This window comes from Gracilinanus agilis, chromosome 3 (genome assembly GCF_016433145.1).
Source record: "Gracilinanus agilis isolate LMUSP501 chromosome 3, AgileGrace, whole genome shotgun sequence".
Classification (NCBI taxonomy): Eukaryota; Metazoa; Chordata; class Mammalia; order Didelphimorphia; family Didelphidae; genus Gracilinanus; species Gracilinanus agilis.
This window is the reverse complement of record NC_058132.1, coordinates 403,900,449-403,920,980: the sequence shown is the minus strand read 5'-3', so window position 1 is coordinate 403,920,980 and position 20,532 is coordinate 403,900,449. Positions and strand designations below refer to the sequence as shown.

Genomic DNA, 20,532 nt, shown 5'->3' with positions numbered 1-20,532 from the left:
GGCAAAAATAAGGTAGCCTCTGCTTTCAAAGGATTTTTGTTTTTGTTGTTAAGTAAATAGCTGGTGTTTAACAAATTATTTCTGAAATAATACCACTTCTAGTACTATAATTCTAACACAGAGAAGAACCAAAATTTCACTGGTATAGGGAAGGAAATTCCCTCCACTAATGTAAATGGCCACCCTCTCTACAATTTATAGTCACAGAGGGTTACCTACAGCACTGAGAGACTTGCCTGGGGTCACACAGCCAGTATGTATCAGAGGCAGGACTTGAACTTAGGTTTGTTTGTTTTTTTCACTCTGATGCTGCCACATTGTCTCTAGATTACAAGATAAGCAAGAGAAAAGTATTTATGCTTTATTTATTAGAGTGAATAAGCATTTTACATAAATAGTGGGTACTAGAAAATACACAGACACCCATTAAAGGGCAGGGTTACCTTGGTTTTTCATTTGGATTTGAAAAGACATTGGATTTCTTTCTTCTTTTTGAATGGAGAAAGACAAGTTTTAACCTAGACTCTTTCACTTGATCTTTGCTTACCTTTTTAACTATGATCACATTCCTTTATTTCCTTTTAAGGCTACACTTGACAAAGGAGTGATCCAAATTTGCTGCTTCTATTTCATTACCCTGAGAAAATGTGTTTTTTAAACCCTTAATACAGTCTACTGAAACTATATTATATTAGCTACAACCCCCTTCTAAGTAAAATCCAATTACCTTGTATTAGTATACAGACTTAGTATGTAGGCCTTTATTAATATAAAATATGTTAGTATATGTATTATATGGAATGTGTGTATAAAACACAATAATATCTCCCAGTTGATAATGCCAAAAATTGATATTCCCTTTCCTCTCATATCTAAAGTAGTTTAGAGGCATTTACTTGCTGGATATGGTTGCAAAACTTTTAAATAACTAAGCAAACATACTGAATTAAATCTCTTAGCCTATGGTTGACTGTAGTCTGAGAATGAATCTGAGAAATTATAGAAAAGCTTTGGGAATAAATGGAAATACTCTATTCCAGGAATTGTACAGAAAAGCCTAACATGAGAAATGGATAACAAATGAAAAAGTCCTAGCTCCAAATTCTTTAAATTGAAAATACTTACCAGTTACAACTGCTAACATTTACATTTTCCCTTGAAATTGTTATTCCTGGATTTCATCTAAAAATTTCTTTCCTATTCTTAGTGTATGAAACCCATACACATAAATCACATTTGTTTTCTAAAATTTGAAATTAATGTTTCAGTAAAATGAAAGAGAATGAAGGGTCTTATGGACAGCCTTTGATTTCCTGGGTTTCCCATTTAACAATATAACACCTTAAAACTGTTCAGTCTCTCTGTATCTTACAACTTTCCTCATTTCCTAGTAATGCTTGGGACAGCTGGGTTGACACAGGTGGAGAGAGTGCCAGGTCTAGAGTCAATTCATTCCAAATGTTTGATAATTACAGTACTTTTTATAAAATGAGATGTACTGGAACTCAATCCCTATAATTAGGTTTTTTAATAAAAGGTTAATGAGAACAAAAATAAAAAGGGGGGGGGTTACAGCTGGGTAGCTCAGTGGATTAAAGAAAGTCAGGCTTAGAGACAGGAGGTCCTAGGTTCAAATCTGGCCTCAGACACTTCCCAGCTGTGTGACCCTGGGCAAGTCACTTGACCCCCATTGCCCACCCTCACCACTCTTTCCCATATGAGCCAATACACAGAAGTTAAGGGTTTAAAAAAAAATAAACTTAACCTCTCCCATATAGAGTCAAGAAGACCTGAGTTAAATCCAGCTTCAGAAACTCACTAGCTGTGTGAACCTGGGCAAATCATTAACCCTGTTAGTCTTAGTTTCTTCATCTGTAAGAAGAATTGGAGAAGTAAACAGCAAACCACTTTGCCAAGAAAATCCCAAAAGCAGGACATGATTGAAACAAATGAATAACAAGAAAAACTTTAAAAGATCTCTAATACAGTATCACTGACACAAAGACTTCAAATACTTGTGCAGAATATAAACTATCCATAACTTCAAATCCGGAGTGATTCCTTCCCAAACCTTTACATAACTCTTCCAAAGAGGATGTACAAAGTGTTGGAAACTTTTTTCTGGTTCTTTTAATAATTCGTGGATACCAGAACAGCAATAAACTATCCATTTGTTACCCCTTATCCTAGAGATATACAATTGACCTCATTCTTTTTCTATTACAGATGCTTAACCATGAGTTTTACAGCACTTCTCAAACATAAGCAACTGATGGCAATTAGCTGCCTCTGACTCTTTTACCTACCATGTATTTTTCTGGGTTATCAGCAATTTTGAATCTTCTGAGATTGTGACATTTCCTGCTTTGCAATCATTTTGCATCATCATAAGAATATGGGTGCTTCAAAGCTGGAGAGGACCTTAAAGGCTATCTAGTCCAAAATCATTTTACTGAGGTTCAGTGAGATTATGACTTCTCCAAGTTCACAGAGATAGATATTCACAGATATCATCAGATAAAAAATTTAAACCCAGGCCCTCTGATTCTAGAGCAAATACTGTCTCCATTGATTCATCCTATGTAGGAGTGTGGTGACTAGTTTAAGTACAGTCTTTACAGTTTTATTTACATCTAGCAAGTCAAATACTTTTAGGGTGATAAGGTAATGGTAATTAGGGGGATGTAAACAGTGATGTAAACCAGTCAATGGTTTGGCTATCAAAATTGGGTATATTGTAGAAAACTATCTATAAAAGCCTCTCAGTTCCCAGCTCATGTTTTCACCAAGAATACTCTTATTTATTTTTATTTTATTATCATAATTATTTTAAAATACATTTGCCTTTTGTCTCAGAATCAATTCTAAGTATCGGTTCCAAGGCAGAAGAATAGTATGGGCTAGGCAACTGGGTTTCAGTGACTTGCCCACAGTCACACTGCTGGGAAGTGTCTGAGATTTGAACTCACCCAGTCCTAACTCTCAAAACATTGAGCCCACCCAGCTGCCCCCCCCAAATATACTCTTAATATTGTCACAAAACCTCAAAAGAGTATGAAATTAAAAAGTTAGGATTTACTAATAATTTTTTTAGTTTTCTTTCTTGAGGGATAGCAATTAATACTATATAATAAAATATCTTACATTCTCTTCAGTCTTTTCTTTTTTTGAGAAATCTTGAAAATCACTTTTTGTCTTAAGATTGTAAGACACAGTTAGCCAACATCATTTATTTAGCCCTTAATAAATACCAGATACAATGTTAAATGCTGTGGATAATATAAAGACAAGTAATAAAATGCAAGTTTCCTGTTCTCAAAATTGCTAAGTTTGTGTGATCACGTGTGGGTGTGCTTGAGTGTGAGAGAAACACACACACACACACACACACACACACACACACACACACACACACAGATTGCCATGTGTTCACAAGGTACATACCATAGCTAAAGCCAAATGTGATGTTCATTCATCACTGAAGAGAACAAATTTTCACGAAAGTTATGTCAGATCTATTCCATTTAATTTTTGTCGAATACAAGCATTTAAGTGGGTTCTTTAAATGACTCTCCTAGGCACTGAAGATAAAAGATAGAAATTATAATCTTTGTTCTCAAGGAATTTATAGGCTATTGAAGGAAGAAAAAACATTCACATAGATGAGTAAATATTTGCTGCATAAGATCATTTCTAGGATCTTTTGAATAAGCAAGTATTTTATGTTGGTTAGATATCTTTAAGAAATGGAGGCAGTTAATGTCTATACTTTTGTCCATTTCCCATTTTTCAGAGTTGACCTACTTGGCTTGACTTGTTCAGTATCTTTTTATCTTTTTCTTTTAATTCAGTATTTGTCACTTTTACTCTATCCAGTTAAACAGTCCAATTACAAAAAGACAAAGGAGCAAACCACAAAAATGTAACAAGAACCTACTATGTGTGAGGCACTAAGGATACAAATATAAAAGCATGACCATCCTTGATCTCAAATAATTTATTATCTGGAGGTTACAACATGTTCAGAGTCAAATACATATAGAATAGTGATGGCAAACCTTTTAGAGATAGAGTGCCATGCCCGCCCCTCCCCACAAGAGACCAAGTGCCATGCCATGTATCACCAGAGACTGAGTGCTGCACCCCCACCCCCATGCTCTTCAGCACCCTTAGCCCAGACAGGAAAGTGAGGAAGAGCTCCCACTGGACTGCTGGGCAGAGGGGTGGGAGAAGTGAGGAATGTCCTCAGGTATGGAGAAGGGGAGGGAACAGTTCCATGCCAAGTCTGTCTGGCTTTCTAATAATGAATTCTGGCAGGTGACTTACAGGCATGCCTAAAGAGGGGGCTCTCTGTGCCTTTTTTGGCATCTGTTTCATAGGTTCACCATTTTATATAGGATTTATATAAAATAAGTACACAATGACAAGGGCATAATAACTGGAGGAATAGTAAAGGCCTTCAGAAGGAAGGAAAACTTGAGATGAACTTTGAAGGGGCCTAATGCTTCTAAGAAGCAGAAATGAGACAAAATAATATTAAGGGAAGGAAAAATAAGGAGATCTGTTTCAGACATGAATTTGGGACATACAAGTGAAGGTTTTTAGTTAAGAGATGTAGACTTGCAACTCAGATGAGATATGAGAACGAGTTATATAGATTTGGAAGCCATTTATACAGTTGAATTTATGGTAGCTGATGAAATCACTGAGTGTGTAGAGAGAAGAAAGGGCCCAAGACTACCTTAATAAATAGAAAGCAGAACATAGATGATAAAGCAAAAGAGACTCAGAAAGAATGATATAATTCTGAAATTACTTACTGTAAAATATCCTCTACCCATTAAAGAACAAAATACTTGTGTGTTGTAATATTATTTAATGCTTACTATTTTCAGTAGCTTACATTTTTATTTCTTGAAGAGGGTATTTATGATGACAAAGTGTGAGACTTTTGAATAACCTGCAATATCTGGGTTGCTTTCATCTCTCAATCTTTCAACACATTTTCCAATGCATTTTTTTATATCTGTCCCTCTAAGACTACATTTGTAGTGAAAAGACTAAGTGCTAAAACACATGTTTACTTGCTTTGAAAGATCCTGTAAAGTTCATAGAATTTATCTGCTTTATGCACTAAAATCAAGGCTAGCTTTACTGAGAATGAATAATTGTTCTTTTATCTTGACTCAGACATGCTGGAGGGATTCAGAACCTGAAATATGGTAAATTTCTCCTCTTAGTTTATTGTGGGTCTCAATTCCTTGCTTACCTAGGAGTTGAAGAATGGCACTGTGTCATGAGTCAAAGCAGTAATATGAGGCAACGCAAGAAAATCCTTCTCAGCTTGGACTGCATTGAGTCCCCTTATTCTTTCACTTACATTGTACTATAATCTTCTAATTCTTGAGAATAATTAAGCAAAAATCCTAATGAAGCAAAAGTTGAATTCATGAGTTAGTTTAAGTAGCTCCAAATTCACATAATGAGAAGTTTCAAAGGTTTATGAGTTTTGAATTTGTTTTTGATGGCAATGTCTGTTTTGGGGAAAGCTGGGAGTAGAAACAGATATAGAAAAATGAAGAGATCTTTAACATCAAATTGTTAAATATGTTACTTCTTAAAGAGAAAAACAACAAACAAATATTGGCTTGGTTCTCATACTGATGAAGACAATACTTATGAAAACAATATGTTTAATAGTAGCTTGCCTTTATAAAATTATTTTTAATTCATTATTAATGTGTTTTATTCACATACATTGTTTTTTTACAAAGCTTTTCTACTAAATGACTTAAAGAGGTATTCTGTTCTAAAAAAGAAGAGATCAGTGTCTTATAATCTCTGCAATCAGGAAACTGTCAAATTTGAACCTTTATTCCTGTTAGACAAGACCAATAACAAACTAGAAGGTAACAAAAATATTTCTAAGTGAAGACTGAAAATAGGATTTCTGCCATAAACTTTTCCTCATTAAAAAGTCACCATGAGCCAATAAAAACATGTCTTTCCTATCTCACCTACTTTTAATAATTCTATACCATGGATCTTTTATGGCATAAAATTCAGTGAGTCATGCCAAGTATCTGTTTTCTAGTCCTGATTTAAAATGTAGATACAGATACCTGTGATTATGAAAAAAAAAAGATCCTCACTGTTTCTAAAAATCAAATCAAAATCTTTCATCATGGGCTTGAAGTCCTTCCATGATTTATCTGCTCATATCTAACAGTTTTTATTATCCTCAATACCTTGACTCAAGCTCTCTGATCTACTGAGCTGAGATATTTCCTTATCACTCAGCAATAAAAGTCTTTCCCATTTCTAAGGCTACTAAAATGCACAATTTCTCTCTGCCTTCTTGCTAAACTGTCAGAAGACAAGTACCACAAAATCATTCAAAGATATTCAAATACCTTTCCCACTTTCTTGATCCAATTCAACTGAAAAAATATATATTAAGTGTCTATTATGTAAGAATATAGTGCTAAGTATTGGTGGAGATGCAAAATGTATTAGATATCATTTTTGTCCTCAAGGAGTTTAAATCTGGTACTTCTCCTTCACAATGGAGAACTCTAAGATATATGAATAACTATTCTAAAAATCCCAACTTAAAAATGAGATTTGTGTCTATGGTTCATTTCACATGGCAAAACCCTTCATAAAAATGAACTTTTGGAATTCTTGAATAAGTCTAGGATCATCACATCATTCCTTTCAAGAAACATTTATTAATCCTCTAGTGAGTTCAAAAGAGCAATGCATAGTGTTGGATTAAGAACCTCATGGTATATTGGAAAGGAACGCTAGAATTGAAGTTAAATGACCTAGGATCAAATCCCAGGCAGAATGGCTCTAGATAAGCATGTGACTCTGGGCACTTAAACTCTATGAACTTCAGTATCCTCATCTGTGGGCATCTAGGTGGCATAGTGGATAAAATGTCCTATCCAAAACAGTATAGGAGAGATTAGGTTTAGATCAACATCTCATAGCCTACACAAAGATAAACTCAGAATGGGTGAATGACTTGATTATAAAGAAGGAAGCTATAAGTAAATTAGGTGAACATAGAATAGTATACTTGTCAGATTTTTGGGAAAGGAAAGATTTTAAGACCAAGCTAGAGTTAGAAAAAATTACAAAATGTAAAATAAATAATTTTGATTACATTAAATTAAAAAGGTTTTGTACAAACAAAACCAATGTAACCAAAATTAAAAGGGAAGCAACAAATTGGGAAAAAATCTTTATAACAAAAAACTCTGACAAAGGTCTAATTACTCAAATTTATAAGGAGGCTTAATCAATTCTACAGAAAAAACCAAGCCATTCCCCAATTGACAAATGGGGAAGGGACATGAATAGGCAATTTTCAGACAAAGAAATCAAAAGTATCAATAAGCACATGAAAAAGTGTTTTAGATCTCTTATAATTAGAGAAATGCAAATCAAAACAATTCTGAGGTACCACCTCACACCTAGTAGATTGGCTAAAATGACAGCAAAGGAAAGTAATAAATGTTGGAAGGAATACGGCAACATTGAGACATTAATGCATTGCTGGTAGAGTTGTGAATTGATCCAAACATTCTGGATGACAATTTGGAACTATGCCCAAAGGACTTTAAAAGACTGTCTGCCTTTTGATCCAGCCATACCCCTGCTGGGTTTGTACCCCAAAGAGATAATAGGGAAAAACAGTTGTACAAAAATATTTATAGCCACAGTCTTTGTGGTGGCAAATAATTGGAAAACAAGGGGATGTCCTTCAATTGGGGAATGGTTGAACAAATTGTGGTATCTGCTGATGATGGAATACTATTGTGCTCAAAGGAATAATGAACTGGAAGAATTCCATGTGAATTGGAAAGACCTCCAGGAATTGATGCAGAGTGAAAGGAGCAGAGCCAGAAGAACATTGTACACAGAGACCAATACACTGTGGTAAAATAGAATGTAATGGACTTCTTTATTGGCAGCAATGCAATGACCCAGGACAATTCTGAGGGATTCATGGAAAAGAATGCTACCTACATTCAGAGGAAGAATTATAGGAATGGAAACAGAAGAAAAACAACTGCTTGAACACATGGGTTGATGGGGATATGATTGGGGATACTGACTCTAAGCAATCATCCTAGTGCAAATATCAATAATATGGAAATAGGTCTTGATCAATGACACATGTAAAACCCAGTGGAATTGCGTGTCGGCTATGAGAGGGGGGTAGTGGGAGGGGAGAGAAAGAACATGAATCTTGTAACCATGGAAAAATATTCTAAATTAAGTATTTAAATAAAAATTTCTAAAGAGAAAAAACAAATGTCCGATCCAGTCAGGAAAACCTGAGTTCAAATTCGACCTTAGGCATTTGCTAGCAGTGTGACCTGAGCAAGTAGCTTAAACCTGTTTGGGTCACTTTTTTCATCTGTAGAAAGGAAATAGCAAACCATTCCAGTATCTTGGTCAAGAAAATACCAATGGGCAGCTGGATGGCTCAGTGGATTGAGAGTCAGGCCCAGAGATGGGAGGTCCTGGGTTCAAATCTGGCCTCAGACACTTCCTAGTTGTGTGACTCTGGGCAAGTCATTTGACCCTCATTGCCTAGCCTTTACTACTTTTCTGCCTTGGAACCAATACACGGTATTGATGTTAAGACAGAAAGTAAGGGTTTAAAGTAAATCCACAAAAGGGTCAGGGTCACGAAGAGTTTATGTGAATGAAAATAGCTAACCAACATCACCCTCATCTGTAAAATTAGATAAATGAACCCTAAGGTCGTTTTTAGCTCTCTATGATCTAGGATCCTTCTGCTTGCATAACACTCTATTCCTTGAAATTTTAAGGGCAGCACAACTAGAAACAAAATAATATAAAAATTAACCCTAACTTCACGTTACATCAAGAGTTGCTGGACAGAAGGAAAAAAATTCATCACAATGGCCAGCTTCCTTAGAATGGATTTCTCTCTTTTTTTTTAAACCCTTACCTTCTGTCTTAGAACCAATATTGTGTATTGGTTCCAAGGCAGAGGAGAGAGTGTTAAATGCTAGGCAATGGGGCTTAAGTGGCTTGCCCAGGGTCACACAACTAGGAAGTGTGAGGCTAGATCTGAACTCAGGATTTCCATTTTCTAAGCCTGGCTCTGTGTCCCCTGAGTCACCTGGCCATCCCCAGGATTTTTGTTAATTAACTGAGGCTGATCCTTGTATGACAGATTTACAGTCTATGACTGAATGAGCACTAGAAGCCATTTCAGTTTAATGTGACCTGCTGAACCCCAAACTTTACTGGCTCAGCTTTTGAGAGGCCAGGGTCACTGCCATGGCACAATGAGACATGGAGTCTAACTTTAGTGGGGATAAAACATCAAAGATCCATTAAGGCTTTAGTTCCCACATATTTTTGTGGCATCTTCAAATGTACAATAGTTATGAAAGGTTATAGTAGTCTTTTTATAGTCAGTCATTTTGTATTTTGTTTACACAAAGCTTACTTTGCAGCTAGTCCCAGGCTCAGCACAACTCTTGCTAAACTAAACACAGACTAACAAATATCTCCTTTGAATATGCTGGAGGAACAGAATAGGTAAATCCATCCAATTGCATTCAAGGATCAAAGGAACTAACCAAACCAAAATTAGGGGGTAGGAGAAAGAGAGTGTATTTCTTAGGAATTTTTATCCTTAGGTTGAGAAACCTGAACTTACTCTTTTGAAAGAATGGAGCTGACTCTATGCCCTGATCTTACACATGAATTTGTATAAATTGGGATTACCACCCTTGAAGGAAAATGGGTTTTTCTCCCACTGCTCCTACCAGAGCCCCTCCAATGACACTGGAACCTAACTCAGGAAGAAATGCTGTTAGGCACTCTTCCCAGCAATATTGACTCTAAATCTTTCATGTTGTTTCTAAAGTAGCATGGCTCATTAATGGCCACAGTGCAGTTGGTTGCCATTTATTGCCTTTCTGCTCTTGTTGGAAAGGAGACTCTGGGTGGTATTTAAAGAGTGAATTTTCTCCCCAGCATACTGTGGGGAGAAATCAGAAGGAAAGGATGACAGTGAAAAAAATTAAAATCAGAATTTTTTCTAGGCATTAACATTTTAAATATATTAAACCTCTTCATCAGTGGTAGTGAAAGAAAAAATTAATAACTTTCAGTGAAGATAAAAGGAAGGTCTCCCTATAAGTTAAAAGAGAAATGTCACCTTGAATTGAAAAGGGAAAAAATCTTATTACTAGTCTGTTAATTATAGCTATAGCTAAGTCCAACTAATCCAAATAAAACCAAACAAAAATCCCTCCCCACAATCTTATTTCCCATAAGTACCCCAGCTGAAACTAAGTATTTCTGTTTGGTTCAAACATTTTACTTAGGATTCCAGAACATGGATGCTCTGAAAAGTCTCTGATTTCAGTCGTTGGTATGGTAACTAGGGATAAAATTCTATTTGAAGAACAAAACAAATACTGAAAAGTCAGCTGCCAGTGATGGATAACTACAAGATGTGTATTCTTCATAGAACAACCTGGGTTCTTACAGAACAAATGAAATAAATTCTCACTGGACACTCCTCTAAACATGTGTCCCCTGTATACATATAGCATCCTCCGCTCAGGTCCCTCACAATCACCTGCCCCACTTATGATGTGTGCCACTTGGCAGCATAAGCTCTGATAGGTGCTATCAAAATGGATTTTTTACCCAATTCTATATCTCATCTTACCTTTAATCAAACTATAACTGTGTTATAGAATAGCCCAGAAGCTGCAGACAATGAAAATCCTGATGTGAGCATTTCCATCATGACTTCATACTATAAAGATTAACAGAACATTCCAAACTTCTGAAGTTCATTGCTATTAAAAACAAATTCTCAAACAAAAACTTAGCTATATCCTGGCTGATCTTAGTATTGCACAAGGAGGAATTTGAAATTCATTCATTTTATGATTGAGAACAGCTTGTTTTATTCATGTAGCTAAACAAACAGCCTACTTAATTGCTAGAAATGTGGGAACAATCCACAGTAATTCTAAATCTTGCCTTGTCACAGTACCAATCATTTAAATATGATCTCTTGGGGTGAACTGGAAAACAGGGCAATTCATTAAGAGGAATAGAAGAGATCAGATAACTTTTCAGCTAAATAAAACTTACAAATATCAATAAAATCTGCTGGTGACACAAACTTGCAGAAAACCTATTAAGCAAGAGAAATCACTATACCATATGATTTTACTAACAAAAATATGGGCAGCATATAAGACAGACTCAATAAGATCCAACTGAAATATTTTATAATGATGTTCTTAACAGATTCAAAACAAGTTGGAAGACTGAGTTTGCTACTGAGATACAGAACTTGAGGTTCATGAAACTGCAACTTTCTGGGGATAGTATTAATAAATATGAAAATAAAAATTATAAATATAAAATAAAAATATTACTAATTTTAATATCAATAATAATAGCAAACATTTACACAGTACCTACTATGTGCTAGGTACTGTGTCAAGCACTTGGCAAACATTATCTCATTTGATTCCCACAACAGCTCTGGAAGGTAGGCGTTTTTGTTATCATGACCATTTTACAGATGAGGAAACTGAGATTTCCTTTAAAGTGACTTGCCCAGGATCACACAGCTAATGAGTGCATGGAGCCAAGTTGTCCTACCTCCAGATCCTGCACTTTATCCACTGTGCCACCCAGCTGCCTCGATCATTGAGTATTTTCATAATCATGATGGGGGGCCTCAAAACAGCTCAATCAGAATTATAAACTCCTCCACACAGGCAGCGTAAAAATCTAGAAAAGGCAGTAATAGTTTCTTTTCCAAATGTGAAAAACAATCCTAAATTCATAGGGTGTGGAGTACAAGATCTTATGCTACTCTTGACCAATGAACAGAACAAACTTCACCAGTACTGATGAGTGTAAACTGGAAAAACCTAAGACATGACACAGTTCTGACTATAAATACTACTATATGAACTAGCCAAAAAACTGAGGACAAAATGTTTTGAATCATGTGGCTATTTCATTTTGTATTTGTAGACACAAAATAGCCACTCTATTCTGTGTTTTCTATTTCACGTTTCAAGGAGAGGCTAATAATTTAACATGCATTAGATTCTGAGTCAATTTTTTTTTTCAGGCTGTAGTTTTAAGAGTTTTTGTTTGTTTGTTTTAACACTGGATTTCACGAAAGAACAAAGACTAGTAAATTATTAACCCAACATGTTACTTATCTAATTTGGATAAATAGTTCTTTTAAATATAGAGCAGAAGTATTTTTAATTTTGAAAGATAGCATTTTTATTTGGCTCTATTAACTCTGCCTGAAATGCTTCATCAAATCAATTATCTTTTTGTTACTGCCCTCCTTATCCTTTCCCCACCTTCTTAATCCCCATAAATACCCCAGCTCAAACTAAGTACTTCTGTGTGGCTCAAACATTTTACTTAGGATGCCAGAACATGGATACAATGAAAAGTCTCTGATTTCAGTTGTTGGTGTGGTAACCAGGGATAAAAGTCTATGGGAAGAACAAATCTTAAAGACTAGGGATTCTAAGAGGTGAATTGGAATCTGAGGAAGGAGAGCATTCCAGGTATGGGGGGGGGCAGCCTGTGCAAAGGCATGGAGATGGGAGATAGAGCATCTTTGTGAGGAAGAGTACACAGGCCAGGATGGTTCTCTAGAGGAAAAAGCCAGATCTTCTTCACTAGTACATTAAAGAAGAATAAGTGGATACCATTTTATTTTTTTTATCCTCACTTCATTTTCATTCATTCCTCTGGCCTCCATTCCTGACTGGACTGTCTCCATCATGCCACAAGCATTGTTTTCTACCAGAATGTTCGCTCTGTCCCTGTGGTCTTCTTACCTTTGTTCCTGGCCTTCTCACACTGAAATTGCACTCTTCACCTGTGTACCCTTCTTAAGTGGTTAGTTCCTCTTGGAACCTCCATTTTAAAGAGGGTGTTCAGGCCAGGTGACTTCATTTCTCCCTGGGTTCCACACCTGATGTCTTTCTCCCACTGCCACAGTTCCCTCATAATCTCCTCAAGAATAGAAACTGTATTACTTCTGCTTATATTTATATTCCCAACAGTTAACATACTCCTTTGCATATAATAGTTAATGCCTCATAAATGCTTGTTGATTTGACTTTACCTTATAGCCAAACCTTGACACACATTTTTGCCTTAGACCCAAATTAAGATAGCTCTACTGCTGTGTGTGTGTGTGTGTGTGTGTGTGTGTGTGTGTGTGTGTGTGTGTGATTGAGGGCATAAGGGAATTGAATGCTGGTTTACATACCTGCATAGCCACCCTCAGTAATTTTCCAGTATTTGATGAATGGCATCATCTCCATCAGTCATTTTAAAACATGGGTGGGTTTTTTTTGCTGAAGAAAGGGTGGGGAAATATATGTTGTATAATCTTATGTTCAATATGTGCATGTCTCACCCATTAGACTTATTCTGGCTCAGAAGGCAAAACCAACAATAATGAGGAAAAGTTACAAAGAAGCACATTTGGGTCTATTTAAGGAAGAATAATAATTAAATTTTAATTTTAATTAAATAATAAAATTCCTAATAATTAAAGGTATATCCAAAAGGAATGGGCTGTTTTCAGAAGTGGTCGGTCTTTGAGCAAAATCTGGACAGCTATTTATTGGGTGTGTGGCAGCAGGGATCATTGTTTTGGTCCTCTCCCCATACCAGTCCACCCAAAATGATTCTCCTGGCATGTCAGTAGCTCCCCTTCATCATGCCTTGGCCCCACCCCCAGTCACACCTAATCTCTTACCACCACCCCCACACCACCAACTCCCCTCCTAATATTCCCCAGCAAGACAAGACATCTCTTGGGCTCTCGGCACTTTCTCTGGCTGTCCTCCATGACTATAGTGTTGTTGTTCTTTTCTTCCTCTGGGCTTCCTTGGCTTCCTTCAGGTCCGAGCTAAAATCCTACCTTCTACAGGAAGTCTTTCCCAATACATCTTAATTCTAGTGCCTTCCCCTTGCCAATATTTCTTTTATTTATCCTTTACATGACTTGTTTGTACATATTTCTTTACTTATTGTCTCCCCTATTTGATAGTGACCTCCTTGAGGAGCGAGTGCCCTTTTCTTTTCTTTGTAAGCCTAGCACTCAGCACTAAGGCTGGTATTAGCAGGCACTTAATGCTCATTGACTGACAGGTGGAGGTTGATTAAATGGCCTTTCTAATTCTGAGATTCTGTGATCTGGCCTATAAATCTACCAGTTACTTTCAGCCCTAAAAAGCCTTTCTTTGACCCTTTTATCTCATTCACTTCCTTTTACTGGGGCACTTCTCTCCTCTCCTTTACTTTTAAACTACTTGAAAAACTTGGCTATGCCTGATAACTATCTCCTCAAGCCCTATAATCTTTCTTTTGTCCCCTATACTCTAATGAATCTTTTCTCTTGAAGTTCACCAAAAGCCTAAAAATGAAGTATGAAAGTATTGAGAAGGGAGAGCCAGAAAATGCATTCCCTTTTCCCACATTCTCATATCATATAATGCATATGATATGACTACACCACAGTTCTGGAAATCCTACCCACTGGGGAACTGAATTAGCACATACTGGAGAATCAAAAAACAAAACAAAACAAAACAAAAAAACAAAGACAGCTCCTACTCAGGGTTATTAGGACAAACCAGCTGTGCAATGTTTATCCTTGCATAATAACAAATAAAAATGAACCTAAGAATACATAACTATGCCTATGGTATCAATTCTGGGTTAGGGCAAGTATAATATCTTTTTGGAGGAGATCTTGAAGTATGGGCCTGATTGCCACACTCACTTTGGCAGAGCTAAAATAGTGTTTGCCTATCACCTCAGTGCTATGAACTAGGCTCTCATGAATAAAACAGAAGACTGAATGGTGTGGAGGATTCTGACTTTTACATTCCAGCAACCAGTGCCATAGATTGAACATAAATACTCTTTAGAGTGAAACAGGAAAACAGGGCTGCTCTGACTGCCTGAGAGACTGCTAATTAGAACTGGGATGAGGGGAAGAATAAGCCAAGTAAGTAGCACAGCACTCATCAGCAAATAAAAAACAGGATCACAGATCAGCAGTCTGAAGGGTCTTTAGAAGTTATCTAATCTAACCTCATTGGATCAAATGAGGTTAAGCCAATTACCAAAGGACATGAGTAGTATGTGGCAAGAGATAGGATTCTACCCCAAGTCCTTGGACTACAAGTCTAGCATTCTTTCATTACTGTGCAACCTCTCCAGGCAACCACTCCAATCAAGACAAGAAAGAGAAATTTAAAATCAAAAGAAATTCAAACAAGAAAGATGACTTATCTGGAAGGGAATTAAGTGACTCCTGATCTCATTTCAGAGAACCCTGGTGGACGCTGGGTAAGAATTAGAAAATAGACCTTAAGGGCTGCTAAAAGCTTTCACTAGCATTTGGTGGAAGAGATCTGAATGGTTCTCTGGATTTGCTTAAAGGATAAGAGGTTATAAGCCCCATGGGTCACAGATCCTATACCAGTGATGGTGAACCTTCTAGAGATGGAGTGTCCCCACCAAATGCCAGGCATGCCCTGGCCCCCTTTTACCCCATACAGGGGAAGCAGGAAGCACTCCCATTAGGCTACTGAGAGGAGGGATGGGTAAAGTAAAGAATGTTCTCAGTGAGTGTAGAGAGGGGGAGGGGAGTGGCCTGAGCACTCTCCTTCACCTCCAGCTCTGCCTCCTGTGAGTTGCGCACCTTTCCCCCCTATGCACTCCCATTGGCTGCTGGGCAGAAGAGTGGAGGGTGTGAAAAAATGTCCTCAGGCATGGTGGAGAGGGGGAGGGGAGCAGCTCCACCAGAGTCCCTCTGCCTTTCTAATAATGAACTGGGGGAGGGAAGAGGGAGGGAGGGTAGCTGCATACCCACAGAGAGCACCCTGAATGCCATCTTTGGTACCTGTGCCATAGGTTTGCCATCACTGCCCTATACCATTGGAGATAAGGAAGGAACCAACAACCTCTCAAAAGCAATGAATAAATGTGAGAAACAGAGTTTAAAGAGACCTAATCAATCGGAAGAAAAACTCCCCACCAGGATAGGAAATGGATAAAATATAGATAGGATATAGGATAACAGATTTGGAGATAAAAGGGCTCTTTGAGGTAATCTAATCTGACCCATTTAATTTTCAAGTAAGGAAATTGAGGCTTATAGTGAATTGCCCAAGATGAGTGGTAGAAAGTAGCAGATTCAGGATATGAGATTAGATTCTTGGACATTAAACTTGTGTTTCTTCCAAATCTCTGCTTAGGAAATTTCCAGGCATCCCTTGAGGAGTAAGGAGAAGTAGAATATTAACCAGGGGAAGTTAGGAAATCTTGGCATTGGCCCTGGAAGATTAACTAACTCAATCTTGTCTTATACAATGTCTGAGTGATCTGCCATGGTATCAAAAAGAAAAGAGCATTTTTAAAAGTTTATATGCTGGGGGCAGCTGGGTAGCTCAGTGGATTGAGAGTCAGGCCTAGAGACCAGAGGTCCTAAGTTCAAATTTGGCCTCAGACACTTCCCAGCTGTGTGACCCTGGGCAAGTCACTTGACCCCCATTGCCCACCCTTACCACTCTTCTGCTTTGGAGCCAATGCACAGTACTGACTCCAAGATGGAAGGTAAGGGTTTAAAAAAAAAAAAACGTTTATATGCTACAGAACTTAGAGTTTGTATCTACTTATATACGTTTGTAAGAAACTGTCTGAGCCTACTAATAAAATGAATGTTTACCAGTGACTTAGAAATTAATTTGGTTTACAATTAATTTACTATTCCTTTCTCTAGCAAGCTGCGAAGTACAAAGAGTTTTAGGAAAAAATGATGAGGCTTCTGACTAAGAATATGAGAGATAAAAGGAGAGGAAAGATAAAAGCTAATACTTTCAAGGACTTCAGAAACTAAAGAAATGGAATTAGAGTCAGGGATTCTTTAAATTTGGCATTTAAAAGATTATAAAACTGGATTAAAAATAAGTCAATTTATCTTCCAATGGTCATTTTTCTATGGCTAGTTAATATGGAATAATGTATATTTATTCATGTATGCCTATATGAATAATTTATTAAGGGATATCTGAGTTATTATGCTTTTAAAACTTGTTTGCATGAAAGTAGTATTTAAATTGTGTTTTCTTTTATAGGCGCAACTGGACTAAATGTTAAGTTAATGATTTGCAAATTTTAATGAAATATAATCATATCAAAGTCCAATTTATAACTAAAGCCATTTCCTCATTCTTTGGAATTTAAATTAATGTCAGTCTTATAATTGCATAAATTCTGATTAATGGGATAAGATCCTGCAAATGAAAGGGTGATATATACTAAATATAATATTTTTTCTGTATGCACCCTCCTTCCTCACAGACTACTAAATTCGGAAATACAGAATCCCCAGTGAATTATTTGTATAGCTATACCTAGAGTGCAAATGAACTTTGAAAAGAGGTAAAAAGCAGGAAAAAATAGAATGCACTTCTAGGGGCAAAGTGAAGTCTGGAAGAAAAAAGTTTTATTAATGCTCTTATCTAATGATTTTATTATAAACTCTGAAATACTATACTGATATAATCTTTTATTTCCATGATTTTTCAATTAAATTTTTTTCTTTTACTTGTAGGAGTATTTCTTTAATTATTATTGAACTGGAATGGTTGAGAATCATATGACACTCCTTTCCCAACTATATCTTGGTATAGTCTATTATGACACTGCCTTACTTTTTGAGGATATTAATTTATTCCATTGATGTCTTGTTTATTAATGATGATATGCAGGATGTGTCAACAAAGACAAGTATGATCAAAAGAAAAGATAGATTGGTAAACATATATTACCATACTTCTGCCAAACTGATCTATCTACTACTTATCCCCTTCCTTGATCACCTTTTATGTTTCATTCACATTCTTCTTTCTGCCTAGAATATTATTCTCTTCCCTCTTTGCCTATTCTTCCCTTAATTCTTTTTTTAGTTTTCTTATTTTTATTAAGTTTAATTAATTAATTAATTTTGAAGATTTTTTCCGTGATTCCATGATTCATGTTCTTTCCCACCCCCCTCCCATAGCCAACAAGCAATTCCACTGGGTTTTACATGTGTCATTGATCAAGACCTATTTCCATATTATTGATATTTGCACTAGGGTGATAGCTTAGAGTCTATATCCCCATCAACCCATGTGATCAAGCAGTTGTTTTGCTTCTGTGTTTCTACTCCCACAGTTCTTTCTCTGGATGTGGATAGCTTTCTTTCTCATAAATCCCTCAGAATTGTCTTGGATCATTTCCCTTAATTCTTGATTTAATTCTTAAATCAAATGCTTCTCTCCCCTGACTGGCCAACCATATCCTCTCTGGCCTCAGAGTTTTATAATTCTCAAATGCACTTAACAGATAGTATTGTACAGTATAGTCATCTATATTTCTGTCTTATTTCCCACTCCCCACCTCCATTGTCATTCAACTCTAAGTTCAAGCCAGGGAAGGACTATGTCTTTATCTAAAGTATTTATTTTTTAAATTTCTCCTACACTGTATTATGCATACAGTAAGTATTTAATTAACATTTACTTAATTCAATATTTATTAAGTAATTACAGAATACAAGTCATTGCAAAGGACCCAACAAATTTTGATCTAACAGAAGCAATAATATAATAATTATGAAATTCTCTTAGGATACTTTAAGCTGTTGCACAATCCTAAATGTGTAAGGCATTGTTTGTACTGCATTGCGATAGAATTATAAGAACAAATTTTCAACAGCTATCTCCTTTCAATCAATCTTTAAATGGCTAAATAACAAGTGAAGCCGAATGGTACGGTATGGTTTAATTGTACTTTTATCACCGGAAGGTCATGGTTTCTCTGGTTGGGGTAATATATATGGTAACTGACTGCATGTCAACTTAGTAATGGCATACAACAAATGGGATAAAAAAACTCACACTTGATATACATGAATCATATTCTCTGTAGACATCCTAGAATTTCAGAAAGAGGAGGGAGATTCATGATAAAGAAATAAGGAAACATACCATAAATGGGAGAAGAGGTGGAAAAGAATTACCTCCCTATCTTGCTTTTTATAGCCTTTTTATATCTCACTCCAAGTTGAACACTAAATTTCTCTAAAAAAAATGTTTTTTTCTATAATACTTCCCCCCCCACAAGTCCCCAAAATACAAAAATTTTTAAATTTCAATGTTTTCTTCACCCAAATATTAGTAAATCTAGATTACACTTTTGTGCTTCAGGCCCCCGACCATCAGATGACTATATACAAAACATTAAATTTTTTGAGTATAATTTTTATGGTATCTTACATCGTCTGGATTTCCTTCTTTATTCTCTCCTCCCCAAGACAGCCTTTGTAACAAAAAAAAATTTTAAAGAGAAAATTCTAGGAAAGTTGATCAATATTAAAAAAAAATCTGATATACCATACAATATTCCATACCTCTAGTTCCTCTTCCCATTGCAACAAAGGAGCAATAAGTGAGATATCTTATCATATTTCTTCTTATATAGAAAGAGAAATTTTCAAGACTAGAAAGGACCAGCTTTTCTTGCCTGCCTCTCCTTTTCATAGATGAGGAAACTGAGGCCCAGAGAGACCTGTCCCCAAAGTCACAGGGCTAAGTGTGACAGAGCTTTGAGTTTCAAAGCCGGGTTTTCTGGCTTTCAGTCCACTGGTTTTTCCACTGTTACACATTCTGCAATAACTTTTTGGAATGGGGAACTATTATTGGCATTTGAAAGTTAAGGTAAATAAGTGCAGACTTGGTTCACAATTCATTTTTTTTAACCATTACCTTCTGTCTTAGAATAACTACTAAGTAGTGAATCGAAGGCAGAAGAGTAGAAAGGGTTAGGCAGTGGGGATTAAGTGACTTGCCCAGACATAGCTAGTAAGGGACTGAGGCCACATTTGAACCTAAGACCTCCTGACTTCAGACCTGGAGCTCAATCCACTACCTCTTGGACCACCATTCTTGAATAGTTGTTGATCTATGTTTTCCAGAAACCTGTTCTAGCTCTAGGGTTGCAACAACAAACTAAATTTACTTCTCTAGGCCTACTTCCAGATCTCAGCTATTGTATGTTTATCCTTAGGGAAGAAGAATAACATTGGCTACAATTGTGGTTTCTTAGTTAATATATCAGTAGCTCAAGTTTAAATAGCCTCATGCCTAAGCAATAGGAAACAACACAAAGGGGCCAAGCATCTGTGATTTCCAGCAGTCATGGCTTTGTCCAAAATACAGATTTTCCCAAATCTTTCCAAGTACCAGGCAGAGATAAAAAAGTATCTAAATATAAATCATATTCATTGAAACTGGCACACTATTCTACCACTGTTTTTTTTTTTTATGTTGTTGGATTTACAAATGTCTGTGTTTAAAAGTTTTGAAGAACTGGTTTTCCATTAAAAATAGCAGAGGA

General features: G+C 36.3%; 1 protein-coding gene across 1 annotated transcript in view; it reads right to left on the bottom strand.

Moving 5' to 3' along the window:
• Positions 1-20,532, bottom strand: part of MAOA (monoamine oxidase A) — a 108,740-nt gene that overhangs the window by 54,987 nt on the left and 33,221 nt on the right. The window contains exon 5 of the mRNA XM_044669223.1: positions 19,035-19,070. Within this exon, the coding sequence (XP_044525158.1) occupies positions 19,035-19,070 (36 nt within the window). The remainder of the gene's footprint in view (positions 1-19,034; positions 19,071-20,532) is intronic.